Genomic DNA, 23,991 nt, shown 5'->3' with positions numbered 1-23,991 from the left:
TGCTGTGTGCTCTACGGTTTGACTCCAGTGGGGTAGGCGGGAGAACCACCCGGGACGGAGACTGGAAAGACAGTCTTGATTCTGGCTCTCTTATTATCTTTTAGCAAATCAATCCCGGGTTTCTCATCAGTAAAATGTTCATCATGACACCTGCCTTACCTAACTAGAATGGTTGTTTTAAATATTTACTGAGATAATCCCTGGGAAAGCATATTTAAAAGGATAAAATTCTATAGCTACCAGTCTTCTTTTCATCACCATGCTTTTGTTTATTTAAAGTCAACACGTGTGTGTGTGTGTGTGTGTGTGTGTGTGTGAGAGAGAGAGAGAGAGAGAACAAGCATATGTGCATGCACCCAGTAAAAGGGCATGAGATGGAGAGAAAAGAAGGGTCACAGATCACAGAAATCCTAAGAAGAGTAAATGTGGTTCCAGAAACCAAATGCTAAACCTTCTACGGTTTGCTAAAAGAAGCTGCTTATGTATTAAGCGCAAATGTAGCTTTCTCAAAATAATTCCCAATCCAGGGCTTCTTTTGCTTCTTTCTTTCCCCCTAGGTCATCCACTGGTGAGAATAGGTGATGGCCACATGGACCGGCACTTATCCCCTAACTTGGACCATTTATTACATACCTCATGAGCCACCTTTTATTATTTTATTATTGCCTCTTGATAAAGCATTTTCTGCTTGTGGCCATTAAGCCACCACTTAGGAAGAGATGACATTGCTGTCTCTTCCTAAGGGGGGGAGGGTTAATGAGTTGCCCTTGAATGACCTGAAAAGTTCATGATTTATGCAGAGTCCTGGAGGTGGAGGCAGGGAAGCAAACGAGCAGAGAGGAGAAGAGACAGACTCTGAACAGAGAGTGTTTATGGTTCTTGAAGCAGAAGCACTTTACCTTGTACAGGCTGAGCCATGAGGTCTCTGAGCCATGCTGCACAGAAATGGTGCGGAAACACTTCCCATCTCCAAGTCTCAGCCTCAGGGAGTTGTCAGCAGAAGGGGCAGGAGAGCCATGGGGGGACACCTGGAACGTGACAGGTGGCTGCTGGTTCTGACTCCAGCTGGAACAACGCCCATGTTACACAAGCGCATGCTCACATCTGTGGACCCCGTCTCTCCGGGTCTGGGCTACAGATGGGGAGGCAAGCTCCACAGTGTGTGTGCTGGGTTGGCACACGCATTATGAAACCCTAAATGAATCAGTACTATTTGCCTGTTCTCTGTGTCATGAACAGTTTGTGTTATTTATGACCCCCAGCAGCCCTTGACGGGTTACTAACGGTGAGGTGAAAGGCAATGAGTAAAGGTTCTTCAGTGAGACCAACATCAAATGCGGCCCTTAATCATCCCCTCTTCCCTTTCCTTGTCATACTCGAGGATGGCCTTTTTGGTACTATGTTAGGCCAGGCAGTAATGTGAGTCAGGCCGTGAGGATAAAGGAGAAAAGAAGGGATCAAAGCATTCTTTAGAGGATGCTTATCTGTCGGTAAGCAAAGGGCATAGGTTCTGGTTGCAACTGCACCGGTGGGCAGGGTTAGAGTGGGAAAGAGGCCCACAGCGGTCTCCAGCTTACGAGACTTCTAATTCACATGCAGAGCGGGAACCCAGACTTCAGGAACGCCTGGGAAAAGGCTTCCTTCTGACAGTAGTACTTTTGCCGATATCCTGACTCATGAATGATAACTGTAGCGTAAGCGTCCACGATGTGCAAGGTGCTATGCTGGGAGCTCTGAGGGATACAGGACATCGTCCCTAGTTGCCAGACACTTAAGAGTCTAGTTGAAAAGATAACGCTGTATGGAAACAGAAAGGTAAAATTTTATGAGAGAAAAATGATAGCACATAAAGGAGTAATAGAGAAAGCAAATACTGGATCAGGGTTCAGGGAGAGATGTCATCTTAGACTTTGAAAATTAGAGAAGCTGTCTGAAAGTTGTTTTTTTTTTTTTTTGGCCGACCTGCACCACTTGTGGGATTTTAATTCCCTGACCAGGGATTGAACCTGGGCCCTCAGCAGTGAGAGCTCGGAGTCCTAACCACGGTACTGCCGGGGAATTCCCTGCCTGAAAGTATATTGTACTTGAGTTGGACCTTGGAGGTGGGGATGCTCTTGGAAAGTGGAGAGAAAGACAATCACATCAGATTGGCTGGGCTACAATAGAAACCTAATTTACATTTTCAGTCATTCCATAAATATTGGTGGAACAATTCTTCTGTGCTGGGCACTGTGTTAGGCCCTGAGGATGTATCTGTAAATGACACAACACAGACATGGCCCCTACCCTTATGGGGTGTACCATCTCACTACAACATGAGTCAGCTCCGAGTTCACACTACAATAGAGGCATAAACCAAATGTTCCTGGAGTATAGGGGAAGCCCACGATTCTGATTAGGGTGATCAGGAAGGAGAGAGATTATTTGAGCTGAGCCTGAAGGATTCCAATAAGGAAGACCAAGAGATGAAGAGCAGCACAGGGTAAAGGATGGGCACGAGCGAAGTTACAGAGGAATAAAAGTGCTGGTCATATTTGAGGATCAATGACTCTGGATGCTGGGGTGTGTGGTCTCTATACCGTGGGCTGAGGTAGGCAGAGGGCAGACCATGCCGTGAATGCCATGTGGACGTCACGCTATAGACAATGGGGAGCCACTGAGTGTCTCTGAGCTGGCAACTAAGCTTGATGACAGTGCATGTGGGTACAGGCGTGGGGAAGCAAACGGTGTTTAAAAGGAAAAGGCTGTAGCAGTAAGGTCAGTGCAGTAATTTCAGGCATGGTTCCTGCAGAATGCCATAGAGCACATGGTGCCCAAATCTCTTGCTCACTCAATGTTTCCATCCACAAATTGGGGAAATCACAGCCACTGTTTCTTGAAACCCTTTGTAAAGTTCAGCCTGAAAGGAACAGAATATGGGTGGGCAAAACTACCGCAACAGTTATATGGGTTTCTCTTCATCTGTTTAAAGTGGATGGGTGATTTGTTGAATGGCACACAGGGAATCATGCTAACAGGTTGGTCAGTGTGTTAAGACTATAGCTCTCCCTCCTTGGTGCCATTTCAATTATTTCCCTGGATTGAATGGTCCACTATTATTGGGTTACTTATTAAAGAGGACTGGTAGGTTGAAGCTGTTTTCACTTAGGGTTTGTATGACATGTTCATAACTGAAATGGAGAGTTGCCATAGTTACCTGTGTGAGCTGTTAAACAGAGCACAATCTCCACTAAAAATCTCTCCATCAAGGTCAACTAGACATTTTCAATCAGCACCAAATCATTTGCTGCCTAATGGAAGTTAATGAAATTATTAAAAGAGCAGAAAAAATTGAAAATAAAGTTAATATGGATCTATTTTATATTTAAGTATATCTTAGTGACCAGCCATTTCTGTGGGGTTCCTACCAGCTGGAAATTCTACAGTATAACTGGACATCTGGAGGGAAGTTTAGAGTAAAAACACATTTGAGTTTTGGCACAGATTACTGCTTTCCAATCCAGCCCATCATTAACAGCTTCTGTACAGTATTGTTCTTACTCTAGGGGCTATAAAAATGAACCAAACCTTTGTTCAATCTAAACTTCCTTTCTTGGTCAGCTATTCCTGCTGATTTCCCATCCTACTGAGCCTATTGTTTCCATTGGAAACGTCAGAATGGAAAGGAATACAGGCTGCTTGCTTTATAAGTAGCATGTTCCACTCCAGTAGACCAAGGAGAAGAAAACAGACATGGTTCGGTGAAAGAAGCTCAGTGCTTCTCAAACTTTAATGTGCATACAGATCACCTGGAGATCTTGTGAACCTGCAGATTCTGATTCATCAGGTGTGGGGCGGGGCTTGAGATTCTGTGTTTCTAAAGAGCTCCCAGGTGATAAGAGCGCTGCAGGTCCACAGACCCTCTCTTAAGTAGCACAGTCCTAGTTTGCTCCGTCATTTGTTATTAGAATCATCATAAACATCAACTCTAAAGTGCTGCCACACCACCTTCTCACATGACACAAAGATGATCTGTCCCACTCACATAGGTGTTAGAGTTGGCTGACACTAAGACGTTATCCAGCTTCTCATTTCATCAGGCCCACAGGGCCTGGGGCTCCCAGGCTTCTCCCATACCTTTTGTAGGACTGTGTTTTCAATTTCCAATTACTATACGGCATCTAACCAGAAGACAAATAATAAACAAGTAAATAACTCAGATGTGGAGTTAATGAAATGTCTTCATCCCAGAGCAAAATAGCATTGAACTGATCTTGACTCTTTAACAATGAAAGAAGCACAAATCAAAAATTAATCATTCAGCTCAAGGTAAACCAGAATTTCACTGATGTGACATTGACAGAAAACACACAGAGTAGGTGCGAAGTCCAAAATTGTGATTTATTTAAAACATGGAGACTCCTTCTAGTATGGCACAGGCTGACATTTTACATTATAGTCTATTTTAGGACAATCCATCGTTGGGCTTATTTTTTTTGGTGGGCTGATGTGCTATACATCATCCAGAGTAACCATCTACATGGTACAAATACACTAGACAGTATTTAGTTCAAGATTTATCAAGCATCAAACTTGGAAAAAAGGTATATGGGGCAATCACTAAATTAAAATCAGAGATTTATATTACGCTATACAGCCTATAACGTGGACCCCCCCCAACACACACACACTGAATTGATTAAATCCTACTAACCTTTTTTAAAAGAACATTTAAAAATTAGTGAAAAGAGGTCTCTTCATTTTAGACTAGTGGTTCTCAAACTTTAGAGTACATCAAAATTACCTGTAGGGCTTGTTAAAACATAGACTGCTGCTGGGCCCCAGCCCCAGATTTTCTGATTTAGTATGTCTGGGCTGGGGTCTCAAATTTGCTTTTCTAAAGAGTTTCCAGGTGATGCCGCTGTTGCTGGTACACACTTTGAGAATCACCACTCTAGATGATTAGTTCATGTCCTTGGTTGTATATAAGAATCCTAGATGGGAACTTTTGAAAATCCTAACACTTGTGTTTCCATCCAGACAAACTAAACCAAGGTCTCTGGGGGTGGAACCCAGCTACCAGCAATTTTTAAAGCTCCCCAGATGGTCCTCATGTTTAGCCAAAGCTAAGAACCACTAGGTGTGATGGAAAAGTTACCTTCTTGCAGCTGAGATATACAAAACGATGATCTCAAGCTCATTGTCCCAGACAGTTTATAATGATTCCAAGAGCATAACTGAGCAAAATCATGAGCAGATAACATGTCCTACGGCCACAGAAGATATAAGCACGTGGAACATTGCAATTTCATCACCTCGTTTAAAGATTATGTTCCCAGCATTTACTCTGTGTGTGTGCGTGTGTGCACGCTTGCATGCATGTTCATGTGTTTGGCACTTGGACTCCGAATAGGAGGTCGGCTGCCAATTCTCCCATGCAGGGCTTCTTGTGCAGAAGCCTAAACCAGAGGAGCCACCTACATCGCTGAGCCACAGAACTTTCTTCAAGATGACTTCCAAAAGAATGTCATTTTTCTAGTGAAATCATAACATGGTTCAGAAACCCAAGAGGGATATGTGACATTTTCCCCCCTTCCTCACTCAACAGCTTTCTCTACCTCATGCCTCATCACAATCTTCCAGTTGGCAAGAAGTTAGGGAAAAGTAAGAAGATTCCAAAATGCTCTAAGTTTGCCAAGCCATGCTATGTACCATGGCTTGCTGTTTTAAATCTTGAAGAAAGGATCCAAACCAGGGACATGAAAGATGAAGTAAGATCTATAACTTGAATTTTAGTTGCATTTAAGAATAATTTGCTATAGTTAGATCATCTGCCATTCCTACATTCAAGGCTTGAGATTTCTTTACAAGGGAAAAAAAAATCTTAGGTTTCTTTAACTCTAAATTACACTTCTTGCTTGGTAACTTCTACCCATTGTCTTATACCAATCATCTAGGATCTCTCAAAATGGGGCTAATCTTTTTCTGATGTTAGAAATATTTATTAAATACCTACCATACCTACCATTTTGTATGGAATGGATACAAAAGTGAAACAGTCTCTTTAATTAGGAGTAGAAAGACAAAAACACAAATTCTATAATAGAGATATGGATATACAAAAGTAGGAGTGAGCAGAACATGCAGAAAAGACTGAGAACTACTTCAGAAAAGACAGCATTAAAGATGCGTCTTGAAGAATGGGTAAAATTTCAGCAGAGTAGGGATGAAGAGATATTCCTGACATTCCTGGAAAAGGGAGCAGTGTAAATAAAGGCAAAGAATGATACAAAGCTTAACCTCTCAAGAAGACAAAACAATTATAAACATATATACACCTAAAAACAGCCTCAAAATACATAAAGCAAAAACTGTCAGAAGGGATAAATAGACAACTCAACAATAACAGTTTGAGACTTCAATACCCTACTTTCAATAATGGATAGAATAGCTAGATAGACCATCAACAGGAGAAGACTTGAACAACTTTATAAACCAATGAAACCTACCTGATAGTATAGAACACTCCATGCAACAAGAGTAGAATACATATTCTTCCCAAGTGTACATGGAACATTCTTCAAGACAGATTACATATTTAGAATTCCATTTATATGAAATGCCCAGAAGAGGCTAATTCATAGAGACAGAAAGTAGATTAGTGGTCCAAGAATCCTGAGAAAGGGGGACAATGCTGAGTGGCTTTTAATGGGTATGGGGTTTCTTGATGGGATAATAAGTATGTTTTGGAATTAGATAATGGTGATGGTTGCACAATTTTTTAAATATACTAAAAAACAATGAATTGTACACTTTAAGTTTAAAGTTTCTGGTAGGCCAGGATCATGTATTTGGCAAAGGAATAGAATACAGTTAATAGTGTGCACATATACATATCTTGCTCTTGCCCATATCACTTATAGGAAAGGATTTCCAAAAAGTTATCCTCCGAGCAGGAAATTTGGAAAAAATGAGTATACAGAATGAGGTCAGGAATTTGTAATAGTAACTTATCCATTCATTCATTTCTTCTACAAGTATTTATTGAGGACCAATTGTGTGAAAGACCTTCTGCAAGGTGCTAAGGATTCAGAGGTGAATAAGACAGACAATAGTTTGCCAGAGTCTATGACCTAGTGAGTCTACTTTAGAATCAACCACACTTCAGTCTCAGAGATCAAATGTTAGCAGGAGAGTATAGTTATTTTTGCACCTATAAAGCTGTAGCATAATCATTTGATTTCTCCCACCCTGAAGAAACAATATGTGAATGATGGTCAGCATGACAACAACAAAAAGGAAGGAATCTTGAAGAATAGTAATCTATTAGCATGTCTCACATAGACAGAAATATCAGCCATTCTGTAAACATAAACCTGTAGGAGGGATACATATAGTATGCTCTTAGCTTTCTGATAACAGCACGGCAATGTTCCTACCAAATACCATGGCTCTGATTTCATATCTGACAAGCAACTGACCTTGTAATCTGTCTCCCCTACATGTGGGAAAGGATGAATTCCTCTGTGCATTGGGATGTTCTGGTCTGCTGTGTATTATAGATCTCACTGTAAGGGCCCAAATTGGTATTTGGGTTTATACATCAGTCTCGTCTGTGTTTGGTGCTAGGTATTTCTGGAAGCCTGATAAAATTTACATTAAATCCTGGAACATAATGATCACACCCAAGATATGGCTACTCTGTAACGTTTGTAGAAAACATATTAGAGTAAAACTACTTAAGTGTTACATATCATTTAATAATATACAGTGAGTGCCTTCTATATGCATGATACTCTGCTAGGAGGTATGTGAAACACAAGATATGTAAGACAAAACCATCTCAAGTGGGTACTCCTAGATAAAGATATTTCTTGATAATTTTTATCCAAGGTACTTAAGGCACTTCACAGACATTAATTAAGCTCTTTGAATATGAGATTACACTCAGAATTTTTCATGAAAATGAGTGAGGATATGAATTTATTTGATGTTTAATGGAATATTTCCTATTAAATGGAAATACTTTTAAGTTCAATATTGAGCATATGAAACATTACAAGAGAACCATTACAAAGAATGGTTCTATTAATATGAAATAAATATGCTGTTGCCTGTTTTCTAGAAGTCTATATTCTGATTTCCATTTTTGTTGAACACCATCTGGGAAAAAGTAGCTAAATACATTTGTTTTTATTTTTTATGTGTCTTTATTATTATTGATTTTAAAGTTTCACAAGCACCTAGATCTGTTATTTCTGGGCCATGTCGTGTCTCCAGGCATATGAGTGTCAGTCCATATAATCATTATGCACCTTGATTCTCTTCCCTCCAAAAGATGAGGTGAATATTCAGCCTTCTCTAAGTCAGATCACTTGGCAGGGAACTAGTTTAATATAGTGAAAATACTGAAATATGGAATATTGAATGAAATGGGTTTTATGTTTTTAAGAAACATATTGTACTTCCAGTGAGGAATACAAGCTCTTAATAAAAGTCTCTGCAAATGAAAACAACAGTGAGGTATCACCTCGCACCAGTCAGAAGGGCCATCATCATAAAGTCTACAAACAATAAATGCTGGAGAGGGTGTGGAGAAAAGGGAACCCTTCTACACTGTTGGTGGGAATGTAAATTGGTACAGCCACTATGGAGAACAGTATGGAGGTTCCTTAAAAAACTAAGAATAGACCTACCATATGACCCAGCAATCCCACTCCTCGGCATATACCCAGAGAAAACCATTATTCGAAAAGATACATGCACCCAATGTTCATTGCACCACTATTTACAATAGCCAGGACATGGAAGCAACCTCAATGCCCATCGACAGAGGAATGGATAAAGAAGAAGTGGTACATATATACAATGGAATATTATTCAGCCATAAAAAGAATGTAATAATGCCATTTGCAGCAACATAGATGGACCTAGAGATTGTCATACTAGTGAAGTAAGTCAGACTGAGAAGGATAAATATCATATGATATCAGTTATATGTGGAATCTAAAAAATGATACAAATGAACTTATTTACGAAACAGAAATAGAGTTACAGATGTAGAAAACAATCTTATGGTTACCAGGGGGGAAAGGGGCAGGGATAAATCGGGAGATTGAGATTGACATATACACACTACTATATATAAAACAGATAACTAATAAGGACCTACTGTATAGCACAGGGAACTCTACTTGGTACTCTGTAATGACCTATATGGGAAAAGAATCTAAAAAAAAGTGGACAAGTTATTTGTAGTGAGGTGGATGGACCTAGAGACTGTCATACAGAGTGAAGTAAGTCAGAAAGAGAAAAACAAATACCGTATGCTAACACGTATATATGGAATCTACAAAAAAAAAAAAGAAAATGGTCAGAAGAACCTAGGGGCAAGACGGGAATAAAGATGCAGCCCTACTAGAGAATGGACTTGAGGATACGGGGAGGGGGAAGGGTAAGCTGGGACAAAGTGAGAGAGTGGCATGGACATATATACACTACCAAATGTAAAATAGATAGCTAGTGGGAAGCAGCCGCATAGCACAGAGAGATCAGCTCGGTGCTTTGTGACCACCTAGAGGGGTGGGATAGGGAGGGTGGGAGGGAGGGAGACGCAAGAGGGAGGAGATATGGGGACGTATGTATATGTATAGCTGATTCACTTTGTTATAAAGCAGAAACTAACACACCATTGTAAGGCAGTTATACTCTAATAAAGATGTTTAAAAAAAAAAAAAGAGTGGACATATGTATATATATAACTGATTCACTTTGCTATATACCTGAAACTAACACAACATTGTAAATCATCTATACTCCAATATAAAATTAAAAAAAAAATAAAAGTCTTTAATGGCTGCTTTTATTACTAGGTAGGAATGGCTTATAATTAGATATTGCTGACAATCATTCTTTGTATATGTTTAGTGCTTTATAGTTCATAAAGCCTTTGTAACGATCTCTAAGATGCCTTCAAATTCTATTACTCTATGGATCTCTGAATTACTCAAGATCATACAGCTAGTAAGTCAGTAGGACACAGAACCCTATTTATTTCCTTTATAGCTCTTATTACAAACTATAAATACTTGGTTTATTTGTTTATTTATTTACTTGTTTATTGTCTTTGTCCCCTACCAGGTTACAGGTTCCAAGTACTTCAAGATTCCGGAATTACTTATTTACTTAGAAGATCATGCTTCTTATATATTTAAAATCGGCCACACTCTTGTCCAAATAGTATACTGAAATTTAAGAAATGAGTCAACAAAGTTTTGCTGTATGTAAATTAATCTATCCTTCTTTCCCCCAGATTCTATCTGACATTTCCAACTATTTGATACATAGAAATTTTATAATCATATTCCCTATTCTTACTTACCACATTGTGGTAAAAAGTGAATGGCATGTTCCAACTAATTCAGCCGCTATTGCCTTCATTTCCTCCAGCTAAGAGGGGTAAACAGAAATGGTTACCATGGAAAGACACAAATACCCCTGACTGCTATTTCCTCATTTGCCACGATATCATGTATTAGAAGAAACAGCAAGGATTCCTTCTAAAAGTTGAGCTCCAGGCATGTACAAGGCATTAGATCCATAGTGTCTGAAGCCCCTCAGGCAGCCCAGCTATAGCAGAAGGAGGGATGGTAATAACAGGGGACATTTACTGAACCTTTACCCAATGCCAGATATTGCACCCAAACTTTTCTATACGTTTTCTCATTTCATGCACATGCCAGGCCTACGAGTTAGATCTTATTATTACTGCACCTTTACAGAGGAGGAAACTGATACTGAGACATGGTAAATAACTTTCTCAAGTTCACTCAGCTACCACGTGGCAGAAGTGAGGTCCTAACCCAGGTGTTTTCGATTTTTTTAAACTGTGGTAAAGATCGACTTTTCTTATCATTCATGCAGCTTTATTTCCTGAATGAGAATGGCATGTTCTTTCCCACCTCTGGAGGAGGGATTCTTCTGGTTCACTGATCAGGGAGGTGCTCTTAATCCCTGATACCGACATGCATCTCTGAATGACAGCACCCATCCTTTGAACAAAATGATTCTCTTTCTATGGTGTCCAGGGTTGGGTTTGGGGAAGAAGGGATGAAGGATGCATGCCTTGTAACGCAAGTCTTCCTGATCTAAACGCGTGAATGTTCAACCAACATGGGGGCAGCGTTCCCCTGGCCTTCCTCTGCCACAGGACCTCGGAGAATCACATGCCTCTGGTCTCTTGGCCAAATCAAGCCCATCATGCTCACCTGATCTCAGGAGACCCTGGTGTCAGGTAATGGAATGTGTAAGCCAGAGGTCTTGTATTGCATTTTAGTTTTCTGTTATTAGTTTGGGCATCAGACCAGGGGATCATTTTAACAACAACAAAACACCTTATAGATTATAATGAAATGAACTGAGGCCCCTGCACCTAGCTAAGGGCCTGGAACACAGTGGGTACTTTAGTGAACTAAATTACTGTTGAACTAAACTTTGGTAACTAACCCAACTGAGGACCAACATGGAACCAAGGAGTCCTGCACTAAGGTGCCAGTGAACTCACTTATATGTGACCATCTAAACACATCTAGGAATCAATCTGATGACCTAGGGTAGGAAGGAGTCCAAGATTTGTAGGAAGACATATCATTTGAGGAAGTCCAAGCTATTCCTAAATATAAATCTATATGGTAAGTTACAATTTTCTAAATTGTCCTTTTCCTCGCCATCAGGTTTCTTCTCTTCCTCTTTTTACTCTGCAGAATGAGCCACATATTTGCTTCAATTTGCCACTTCCCTCTGACAGATCTAGTTATACGTATGCACGTAATACATACACACTTACATAAACATGAGTTGAAATCAATTTAGATAACAACTGACAAGAAATTAAATATTTAAAGATGTTGTTGATTATGTAGTTGTCACCAATGTCTAGTTAGCGTCCCACACTAGAAAAAAAAATCTACCATGATGATTTCATCTTGGCAGTCTTCCCCATCTCCCCCCAAACTACAACTGCTACATATTTACTCAGAACCTTAATTCACAGTTGTTTATTTCCTGTTTTCACAGGCAAAGTTGGGGAAAACATACCTTAGTGAATTTCCAATTTCAGAGTTAGTAGCATACTACTGGTATGACAGGTATTCATTTAACTTTAATATAGGAAGGTAGGCATCTGTTGTTCTTTTGACTGATGCCACAGTTCATTTTCTCTCCTAAATAACAGAGACATTTGAAAATGCATGAAAGCTCACTTTCTGCTTAGTTTCCTGTAAGTATCTTTACACTTACTTCAAAGCTGACCTTTCACTTAGATCGAAATCCATGTTACTAAAAACTTGCAGAGAAGGGAACTGAATCAATAAGTTGAACATTAAAATAATTTATCTTGCTTTATTTACTGTGCCCTGAACAACTTTGAGGGTTTATAATTTCTGGGGATACCCTGAGCAGCCCGAGTGAAGTGTCTGCCAAAAATCACATCTGACGAGTGCCCTGTTACTTTTTTCCACTGCTGTTTTTAAAAAGTGCCATCGGGAAGCTTAACTACAATTCTCTTTCAGTGCCGTCAATTTTCCATGAGTTCAGGCAGGTCACAGTACAGATCTCAGATACACAGAAAAGTGTAAGTGGAAACCGGGTTAAAAGGAAAGGAAATGTTGTATATACTTAATATCATAGAAATCAAGTATAAAGGAGAGACCGCTGAATTGTACAGTAGAATCAAGTTGACCGTCTTAACTGGAAACAGAATTCAAATTACCTTGCGCTTGGTTACTGGAGAGGAATGAGGAGGCTTTAAAAATAGACACCACTGTTTCGGGCCTTTGTTTAAAATAGTAATTCCCAAGACTAAATTTCTCTTACTGTCTTTTAATACGCCTGGATCAAAAGAAGCAAATCTGACTGGTTTAGGAAAATCTTTAGGGAAAACCTAATTCCTTTGTTTTCTCAGCAAAGACTTTGGATAAGAGTCTAAGTTTACTTTAGCCTGTGCATTTTGAGAACTGGACGACACATTTACTGGGAGCTAGAAAGAGTTTCCTCACATGATCTAAGCTGTGGAATTCCTTTGTTTCTTGCCTCTCAGAGAGAAGAAGAATAACAAGCATTGTACTCTCCACAAACTCACTGACCATCCAGTCTCCACTTTAACATACTACACGTACTGTGTGTGTGAGCGGGGAGAGGGGGGAGCAGGGAGAGAGAGAGAGAGAGAGAGAGAGGAGGAAACTGTGTAGGTATTTATGGCCAATATTAATCCCCTGGCTAATGTGTATTATTATGAGCAAATTAGAAAATTAGAATTAGGTTAAACCTGAACGTTATTAAATAGATTGGCCTTTAATACTTGGCTCCTTTATTTTTTAACGACCTTTTTGATATACTAATCACATCAAAAGGCAGTCTCTTTCCATCATATAATTTCCCTTCCCATACTTTTCCCTACAATATTCCCATATTCATCAAGGCACTGTGTCATAACTGCTCTTTGGCCTCTGTCATTCCTATTTTGAAAGGAATGATTAAGAAATAGCCATGGTAAATGTTACTTGGAGTTATTAGGGCCAAAAGAAACCTTAATATACCTAAGCTAATAAAAATACAGGATTCTTCTTTCTGTATGACTTAAGATCCTTCTATTGTAATCAAAAACGGAACATCAAAAAATGCTGAAGTGAAGCAAGATGGAATATGAAAAAAATGAAGAAAAATATACTTTGCTGTATTCTGTGCTGATATCCACATTAAAAGCCTCCTCCTTAGTCACCCTCTTCAAGTGCTAATTTCCAGGCAGCCACTTGAGCTCATGTTACTGTCCCTGGACTAGGAGATCTTTGTTTCATTCCTAGCTCTAAAGCTTTGTGGCCAAAGGAAGTTATTTATGCCATCTGTAAAAGAGGGAGCAAATAACTGCCCTTTATCTTGGGTTCCACAAGGCTACTCAGGAAATTTATGAAAAATCTATTTCAGTGGCTGCTGAGCTATGAATGTTGGGCTCCTAATGGCTGCTAATGGGAGATCTTATTTCAGTCTTCCTGTTTTCCTTACCCCCAAGCGGTCGGCCAGCGTTTAGGAGAGGGTGAGAAAGATGGGGGTGAATAATGTTGCTTGGGTGAACGAACCACCAGGGACTGGGTTTGATAATGCATCCTCACTTGGGAATGCCTGAGGTGGAAGAACCTGTGAACCACAGCACAGGAAGGACCCAAGAAGTTTCTTAGTTAGAGACCAGTGGGTTTCTATGACCTCCCCAAACTTGTGAATCCTCCGGAAAACTTTACATTGTTCTAGGTTACTGGGTCCCCTCCCTACCTTTCTCAAACACTTGGGGAAGATTCCCCGTCCTCTACAGTAAAATGCTGATGAGAAAGATTTCACCACCCATTCTGAAATTTAAATTGTTTTGTCTTCCAAGAAGGTAAAAAGTAGTTCGTTACACTTTTTCCTACAGTAACTTCCAGCACTCTTGAAAGTAGTTACTTAATTATCCCGCAACTTTTGTTGCCCAGGATAAGTCATTTGATGTTTACAGTTCCTTTAAAGGGAAATATTCCAGAACCATGTTCTAATAAAACTTTTTTTCCATATCTTTTTGTAATGTACCATGGACCAAATTAGCTCTACTAACACAAATCTGTACACAAATCAGATATATTAGGCCCATCACCCACCACCTATGTTAAAAGACAGTGGTATTGTTGGTGGGAATGTAAATTGGTACAGCCACTGTGGAAAACAGTATGGAGGTTGCTCAAAAAACTAAAAATAGAACTACCATATGACCCAGCAATTCCACCCCTGGGTATATATTCGAAAAAAACCAAACAAACCCCAAAACACTAATTCAAAGAGATACATGCCCTCCAATGTTCATAGCAGCATTATTTACAATTGCCAAGGTATGGAAGCAAACTAAGTGTCCATCAACAGATGGATAGATAAAGAAGTGGTATACACACACACACACACACAAACACACAGATACACACACACTGGAATACTACTCAGCCATAAAAAAGAATGAAATTTTGCCATTTGCAGCAACATGGATGGACTTGGAGGGCATTATGCTAAGGAAATAAGTCAGACAGAGAAAGACAAATACTGCATGATATCACTTACATGTGGAATCTAAAAAATACAGTAAACTAGTGAATACAGCAAAAAAGAAGCAGACTCAGATACAGAGAACAAACTAGTGGTTACCAGTGGAGAGAGGGAAGCGGGGAGGGGCAATGTAGGGGTAGGAGAATAAGAGGTACCAACTATTAGGTATAAAATAAGCTACAAAGATATACTGTACAACATGGGGAATATAGCCAATATTTTATAATAACTATAAATGGTGTATAACCTTTAAAAATTGTGCATCACTATATTATACACCTGTAACTTAAACAATATTACTGTATGTCAACTATACATCAATTTATAAAAAGACAGTGGTATCAACAATTACTATCCCAAATATTGACTACACAACAATTCTCTTTTCTTGATCTGTAAGAGAGAATAATAAATCTCCAACCACATTAAATTCTTTGTCAAGAATCACAAGATCCTTAGAGAAAGGTAATTAGACAGCAGGAAATCAGACTGGGGACTCCATCTCCCCTCTTTGCCTACTCATAATCGTTTTGATCAGCAGTGACTGTTGTTTTTTAGAACAACAGTACAGAAGCTCTGTCTCTCAGGACAGTAGCAGATGATGGCAAAGACCAAAATACAGAGGGTTCCAGACTCAAAATGGCTCAGCTTAAGATTTTTCGATTTTACGACGGTGCGAAAAATGATATGCATTCAACAGAAACCCTACTTGGAATTGTGAATTCTGACCTTCTCCCGGGCTAGCGATATGGGGTATGGCGCTCGCTGGTGAGACTGGGTAGCGGCGACAGCCACGGCTCCCAGGGAGCCACCCGATCACGAGGGTAAACGACCGATATACTTACAGCCATGCTGGACCCGCACAACCATTCTGTTCTTCACTTTCAGTACAGAATCCAATAAACTACATGAGATATTCAATACTTTATTATGAAATACGCTTTGCATTAGATGATTTAGCCCAACTGTAGGCTAATGTTCTGACCACGTTTAAGGTAGGCTAGGCTAAACCATGATGCTCAGTAGGTTAGATGTATTGAATGCCTTTTCAACTTAAGATATTTTTGATTTATGATGGGTTTATCAGGAGGTAACCCCACCTTAAATCGAGGAAGATCTGCAATACAAAATACTCAAGCAAAGGCAAACATTAAGGACCTTTGAAATTTCCATCTGTGTTGCCTATTTCCACTCCTTCCACCCACATCTAATCTCTATGATACAATAAAGACCTGGGTATGTGGGCAGTAATGACTGCATAATTTTGTCGTTTTGAAAAAAAAAAAAAAGCTATTGAATTAAGGAAGCTGCAGAAAGCTAGGAAAACTTACTGAAGACCTTCTGAACAAAAAGTTCCCAAACCTTAGTAAATTGCCGGGGAGGCTTATCAGTGATGATGTTTCACTTTCTTTATGTGGTTAATTGCTTCCTGCTTCCACGGATGATTTCATCCCTCTTTACCTCCTCTTGTTTTGTTACAAGTGCTCCGGCATTGGCATGGTTCATCTGGGCCTCCATTAGACTTGTGGCGAGCGCAAAAGCCAGGACTGAGGGAAGAAAATTAAGAGTCTACCCTGTTCATGTTAATTCATTTTCACATTCTTGCCTTGGCCTGATTTCATCCTACTGTTGACAATTTATATTTTTCTTGTTAGTTATTCAATACTCAGAGGCTTAAAAGTAAGACCAGGTAGAAGAGGAATAAAGGAAGACATGAAAATGCTGTTATCACCTCTTCTGAGCTACTTAGCTTTTGGAGCTGAAGCACAGCACTTCTGCCCAGCATGAACAGGCTGAGATGAATCCAAGCCAATCCCCAGGGCAGAAGGGCTAGCAGAAGTTCTACACGACATGTGGAGCTTGGATTTTCTCTGAGCAGAGTCTCAGAAGCCACTCCCTAAGCTTTCATGACTTTAAACCAGAACTCTTTGGTGCCGCACTTCTCAACTCCAGTAAGATGCAGCCTGATGCAGTGCTGCCAGAGGTAGCCTCTAGACTTCCCCCTCTCTCTTCGCCAAAGACCTTTCACCGCTCAAGATACACAAATAAGACATCCAGAGTCTAGAACTTGCTGATTAGGTGACGTGTCCGCCCTTAGAACGCGGAAGGCCATCTGGATTGGGGTGAGCATGTGGGTCAGGAGGTCAGAGACAGTTGACAAATCCATCTGTTCCATCAAGGGCCACCCCAGGGGCTGTCATTATAGGGACATACTGGGAACATTACTGTCCCTGTCCTTCAAACGGCTGTATGATGCTTCTGATGCAGGGTTGCCAGATGTAGCAAATTAAAACACAGGACACAATGTGAATTTCATTTAAACATCAAGTCCTTTTCTTAGTATAAATCTCATACAACATCCTGCCTGATTTCACCACACTGTTGACCATTTATATTTTTCTTGTTAGTTATTCAATACTCAAAGGCTTACAGTAAGCTCAGGTAAGTGGGGATAAAGGATGATGTGATAATACCATTATCACTTCTGGTGAGGTGTTTAGTTTGGGGCTGAAGTGCAGTACTTCTTTAGTATAAGTATGTCCCATGCAATATTTGGGACGTATACTTAAAAAATGTATTCGTTGTTAATCAGATACTCAATTTTAACTGAGTGCCCTGTATTGTACCCTACCAGGACCCTTGACACCTCTCCTGAAATGCAAGGGAGCAAAAGTTTGCTGATGCTCAGACAGTTCTTCAGAGCAGGAAGGGCTCCAGCTAGAGCCTCCACTGTGCTTACCCTCAGAATCGGACGTATTTGGGTATATCACATGGACATACGGAAGGGAAATCCCACTAAGGTTCATTTAGATGAGGAGCCAGAGAGCATCCTGAGAAAAAAACTCATTCTCAGAGATGAAAACCAAGGTACATGAGTTTGAACCACTATCACAGAGAAAGGGGTGATTCTGAGCACAGCAGACCTCTGGGCCCTTAGATTGCTTTCCTTACCACCTTCTAAGGGCCATGCCTAGAACGTCCTAAAAATAAGGGTGGTGGTGCAAAGACACAGGAAGTATAAAATAAGCAAACAAAACGATGCAGCATCTGAATCAGGATCTGTGCATCAGCAGGGGAAGCACAGTCAAGCACAGGCAGCCTGGAGGCTGTTGTCAGTGGGCACCTCAGCGGCAGCGCTGGCGCTCTGGCCGACATCACCAGCGGGGCCAGCCATCGTCACAGGAATCTGCGGCAAAACCAGAAGACACTGGCGAAGGTGAGTGGACAATCAAGAACGCTAGTCTGAGGGGACATTAATTTAACCAACCTTTACTAAACACCTCGTATGTGGCATGCAGTAGGCTAGATGCAGAAAATACAATATTGAAAAGATATGGTCCCTCACATTAGTCCAATGTGGGAAAGCAACAAGTCTGAAATGAGCACAATATGGTATGATTAGAGCTCTAATAGTTTGCAAGCTCATGGGAGGGCACCTAACTCCTCTTTGGTTGGCTGAGGTAGGTGTCCTGGAGAGATGGCTTCTAATTGAGGTCCAGTCGACCAGCAAGAATAAGTCAGGAGGAAGAGACCATAAGAGAGGGGGCTAGAGTTCTCATTTGAGTGGGTGGGAGAGTTAGGGAAGTCCTGATTTGTGCATGTCATCTTGACCTCATTTTCCTGTTAGGCTGCTGTGGCTCCCCCTCAATGTCTCGGCCTGGTATTTATGTTGAATTAACACTAGAATAAGTGTAAATGACACGGAGATAGAAGACCCTGACAACACTTAGGTCCAAGTGCTATTTTATTGTAGATTTTCAGGAGCACCTCACAGGAATGCAGGCATTACACAGGCAAACAGTATATTTTGCCATATATGTTGCACTTTGGAAGTCCTTTCTTAATGAAGAAAGTACTGCAAAAGTCAAGGAATTAACTTATCCCTCTTTCCCACTGTCAGTTCTAGGAGGGGACCCATATACAAAAGCAACCCAAATGCAGCACTGATGAGGTTATCTTACTCCTCTTGAAGGATCTCTCTGTCAGGTTTTGCAAAGCTGATTTCTTTTCCTCTGGTCAGAGTAGCCTCAAAATAATAGGTTTCAGAATAAGAAAACAACTATTTTTTTGTTTAATCTTAATAATAGGGTATTTCAGGTTTGTCTAATGAAAACCAGAAGCTGATGATCTAATGCAATCAAACACTAGTTTCTGTGCAAAAAGAAATAGTAAAATAACGTAGGACCTTGTTTAAATAAGAGTTATAAATGATGCCAGCTAAATGGGAAAAAATAGCAATAACCTTTTAAAACATTAATTTAGACTTTTATTGGAATACAAAGGATCTGTAGTGTCTGAAAGCAGGCATTGTCTCTCTTTTTTATTTCAGTAGAACTGTGGCTTGAATACAACACAGCAGGGTGTGTGTTTTCTAAAGTTGGGTCCTTATCAGAGTGTTCACTGCCTTTTGCCAATAAGCCTTTATTTGGCAGAGTTTAAAACTGCTGACAAATGGGATTCTTCCTGTAGCATTATAACATGGTACAGCTAAATATGCCTAATTACATAAACCCTCCAAGGACAGTGGGGAAATTCACAGTTTTGAGAAGATTCACACGGACAGTCCTCACATAGGAAACAGGAAAACCTCTGAGCCCCTGGTCACCTTGCTCCTACTCCTAATCTTATGGATTTTAAGGTAGGCTCTGGAGGCATTTAAGAGACAGTTTTTACTCCTGCACATGTTGGTCCATGGATGTCTGTGGGTGTCTGCAACGTTCCTTCCTTCTTCTAATTTGTTCCTGTTCAGAGATAAATACGTTTGAAGAGTATTATCCAAAACTCCAAACGTTAATTCCTTACACATACCTTGTGTACTTTTAGGCTCTATGAATGATGATGGACAATCTGTTTAGAATTGAGAAGGGGGACAAATGCCCAATCATTTCATCACCAGGCTCTATACTTCCAGGAGCCCCCTCTGAAAGAACAGAAGCCTCACTTGAACTGGCTTTGCTGGGAAAATGTGTGCTGCAAACCTTGCTCTCTAATTATAGCCAGGGGAACACGAGGTTTGTTTGGAATCAGATGCAGCTTTCCACTACCATAATTACACATTTTATTTCAAACACCTAACTGCAGTGTCTGAAGATGTTAGCCCAATTGTACTAAATAGCATGCTGGAGTTCTCTCTGGGGAGGGCTGGAGAGAATAAACGAAGAGGACAGCAGTTGACATGATGGGCATATGAGGGTCTAATAATTTCATGGCAGGAAGGCTGATGGGTAAAGGAATGAGCACTGGGCTTTTCCTTTAGAGCTTGGATGTTCTCTTCCGAATTCTGCTCCCTAACTGACTAGGCTTTTTACTAACCAGGCAAAGCAATTAGTAACTGAAAGCCCACTGCTGGGCAGACGCTGAGTAACATTGATCAGGGCCTCGAGGGACACAAACCAAATATATACATCTAGAGAATTCTCATAATACAGTCAGGAAGAATGATTATTGAGAAAAAAAGAGAATCAGTGTCTAAACTCCAGGGCTAGCTGACATGCTAAGTCATGGGCAAATCTTCCAGAAAGTCCAGGAGGAGGGATCTGGGAGAGGAGAGAGGTGGAGAAGTAGATTGGGACCAGAAAAGTATGTAGTGGCAGTGGATTCAATTCAACAATATGTGGAAATGTGGAGGAATTCATCAGCTCAGTTCCCCAGATTCAATCACTAAATAATCCTCGAAATATTTGTGTGGCACCCCTCCCCCCCATGGCGCTGACCTTAGAAGGCAGGGATCCTGGGCTTGCTATCTGATGAATAGCTGTATTTTTATTGTGGAATTAGAGGAAGTGGAGTAAACTGAGAATGACAGAATAGTAACAAACAATGAGAATACTCACTGTCTTACTTGGGATCATCTGTCAGCCTATCTGATGAGGCAGGCTTCACCACTGGAAGTTTTGGAAGAGGTGCCAGATGTATACCAAGTATTACTCTAAGTCCTTTACAGACATTTCCTTTTATTCTTATACAAGCCCTGTGGAATAAATATTATTTTCCCCATTTTTGATTCAAGAGGGAAAAAAATGTAACTTAGAGTGAAGTGTATTGCATTCTTTTCATTCCATTGCTTTCTCAGTGCTGTGGAATCTCTGCGATCCATTAATAATATTCAAAAGCATCCCTTACATTTATAAGGCATGTAATGTGAATGGTTTTCCAGGAATTTTCAATGCATTACCTTACTGGATTCTCAAAAACAACTCTGTGAGCTGGGGAAAACAGGAACTATTACCCTCATTTTAAAGAAGGTCAAACTGAGGCTCAGAGAGGTGACCTGCTTTCCTCAAGGCCGGAACCAGAGGCAGCTTCTGTCAGTACTAATCCTGCTTCCTGTTTTCCCTCTGGAGACCTTGAGGGAGACTGAGAAGTATCAAACAGCTACCACTTCATTGCTAAACCCTGCACCAACTTGTGGACAATAGTCTCATTAAATGCTCATGATCTCTGGATGGAGACCAAGAACCGTCCTATCTCTGCAAGAAATCTCTACAAAAACATTTTTCTCTCTTTACTCCTCCCCCTCATTTTAATGCTAAAATATTTACAGTGATAGGCCAGATAACATCGTGCCGTCTTGTGATTTTTCAGGGAAAAGATAAGAAGCACGTGATAAGGCTCAGAATTTTCAACAACCTGGCACAGTAGAAGGAACGCTGGTCCAGGCATTAAGAGTTGTGAGTTCTGGTTCTGTCTCCTCTGTGAATTAGCTGAGTAACCTGTCACTTTAAACCTGCTAGGACTCAGTCTCCTAGTCTATAAAAGGGACTGTCCTGATAAAATCATGATGTGTAAGGGCTTTAAACAATTGTACACATATATAAATGTGAAGGATTGCAACCAGAGCAGTTTGTCACACAAACATGGTGACATGCAGTACTATCACATAAAATATAGATGATTCTTGCATCTACTTCCATCACCCCAAGGTGAAGGAAAATGTTTACATGTTCAAATGACTGTTACGGTCCTGTCTTACACAGGAGCCGTCAGGATAAGGATATACCTTTTTAAGTTATTGGTAGCAGAAGCTTCATGATTTGAAGGAAGCCAGACAGGGATCTCATAGGGAATTCTATCTCTTTGGGACCCTAAGGCTATAGGATCTGGTAGGTTTTTATGAGAGAAAATGGGAAACTATGCTGCAGACCAGTCTGGCTGAATGTGCTCACTACTGGCTCGTAGTTAAAATTACTTGGAAAGGGCTTCCCTGGTGGTGCAGTGGTTGAGAATCTGCCTGCCAATGCAGGGGACACGGGTTCGAGCCCTGGTCTGGGAAGATCCCACATGCCGTGGAGCAACTAGGCCCGTGAGCCACAGCCTGCGCTTCTGGAGCCTGTGCTCCGCAACAAGAGAGGCCGCGATAGTGAGAGGCCCGCACACCGCGATGAAGAGTGGCCCCCGCTTGCCGCAACTAGAGAAAGCCCTCGCACAGAAACGAAGACCCAACACGGCCAAAAATAAATAAATAAATAAAAATTGTATTTAAAAAAACAATAGCCAACACACCCTATGGCCCAAAATCATAAAACAAAAAAACAAAAAACAAAAAACAAAAAAATTACTTGGAAGAATTGGATACCATATTGCTATTAGCAGTGAATCTGGGAGGCAGAAATAGGGGCCAAAGCAAGGAATTTGGAGTCAGACAGGGCCGAGTCCAAATCTAAGTCGTTATCACTGTTAGCTCTGTGATTCTATCACTTAACCTTTCTGACCCTCAGGGTCTTCGTGTGATGGGCACAGCACCATAGCACAGAGCCATTTTGAGGGTGAGATGAGATGCATGTACAAAGTACTTCAAACTAGTATGTGCCATGAGGTAGGTTCTCAGTAAATGACAACACCCAGATTTCACACACGCCTTGTTGTACCACAGGGACTTCTCGAATACTGCAGTGACGCAGGATCACTCATCCAAAGGTGAAGGTAACTCACCATCACCAGTCGTTCTTTTCGGGTTGTAAGAAATAATTCAACATTTGAAATGCTTTTGGTAACATGTTTCCTGAGTCTTTACAGGTTAAAAGATGCAGTTAGCAGCCCTTTTGAATGTAGAAGCTCTAAGAAAAGAGCTTGGCACACTCTTTGCTCAAAACAAAAGGCCCTGCAGTCTCCTGGGGACCACGAGACTTGAGTTCAACCACTAAGTTACTTCAGGGTAGGAATCATGTCCCATCCTTTCTTTATTTATTCAAAAACCGTTTATAGAATGAGCACACCTATGAGTTAGTGTCAAACTCCCTCACTGCAGGTGCAAAATGAAAGAAGAAAATAAAAATAAAGAAATTAAAAAATAATTAAAGATTATAATAAGTAAATAATTGCATTCACGGCTAAAGAATAATATTTACGCTATATAGCTAATTTCGTGGCCAATGCTTCCTTTCCTATATCATGAGTGATGTGTACTATAATCTCCTAGGCATCCTCAAATCCCAGATTATTTATTTATGTATTTACATGGCTTAGGAAACACATTAGGTCCTCACATGACTGTACCATGGAGGCATAAATATTTACCGCATAAACCTTATTTTGACACTTCCTGCACTTACTATTTTTAAATTTTTTATCCTAGAATTCATCATAGCCTTAGAAAATGATTCAAGGATGCATTAACACCCTCCCCTAATCAGAAATGTGAACAACTGTATCGTTAATTTCTTTCCTTTTAAATCACAGATCCAACTTATTGCTTCTACAGCTCAAGTCAGAATCTTCTGGATTCAAGTCTTTCATGAGTAAAGGCTGTGTTTTAGGTAGAAAAAGTTTGTTTACGCTTTGCACATAATTGAAGAAACAAAGCCAATTTAGCTAAAACTTTCCTTTTTTCTTTCTCTCCCTTGATTTCTGGCTGGGACGAGGTTTGCACCAAAGAAAACTGTGTGACTGAGTTAC

At 40.4% G+C, this 23,991-nt stretch overlaps 1 protein-coding gene across 2 annotated transcripts in view; it reads right to left on the bottom strand.

The window, feature by feature from the left end:
- MAML2 (mastermind like transcriptional coactivator 2) overlaps positions 1 to 23,991 on the bottom strand; it is a 365,379-nt gene that overhangs the window by 155,409 nt on the left and 185,979 nt on the right. Inside the window, exon 2 of one of the 2 annotated variants that reach the window (XM_082409878.1) lies at positions 900 to 1,028. The exons of the other annotated variant lie outside the window; for it this stretch is intronic. Within the exon in view, the coding sequence (XP_082266004.1) occupies positions 900 to 1,028 (129 nt within the window). The remainder of the gene's footprint in view (positions 1 to 899; positions 1,029 to 23,991) is intronic. 2 annotated transcript variants of the gene reach the window in all.

This window comes from Balaenoptera physalus, assembly GCF_965194825.1.
Source record: "Balaenoptera physalus genome assembly, chromosome: 10".
Lineage (NCBI taxonomy): Eukaryota > Metazoa > Chordata > Mammalia > Artiodactyla > Balaenopteridae > Balaenoptera > Balaenoptera physalus.
The sequence above is the reverse complement of the archived record's forward strand: the minus strand, read 5'-3'. Positions and strand labels throughout refer to the sequence as shown.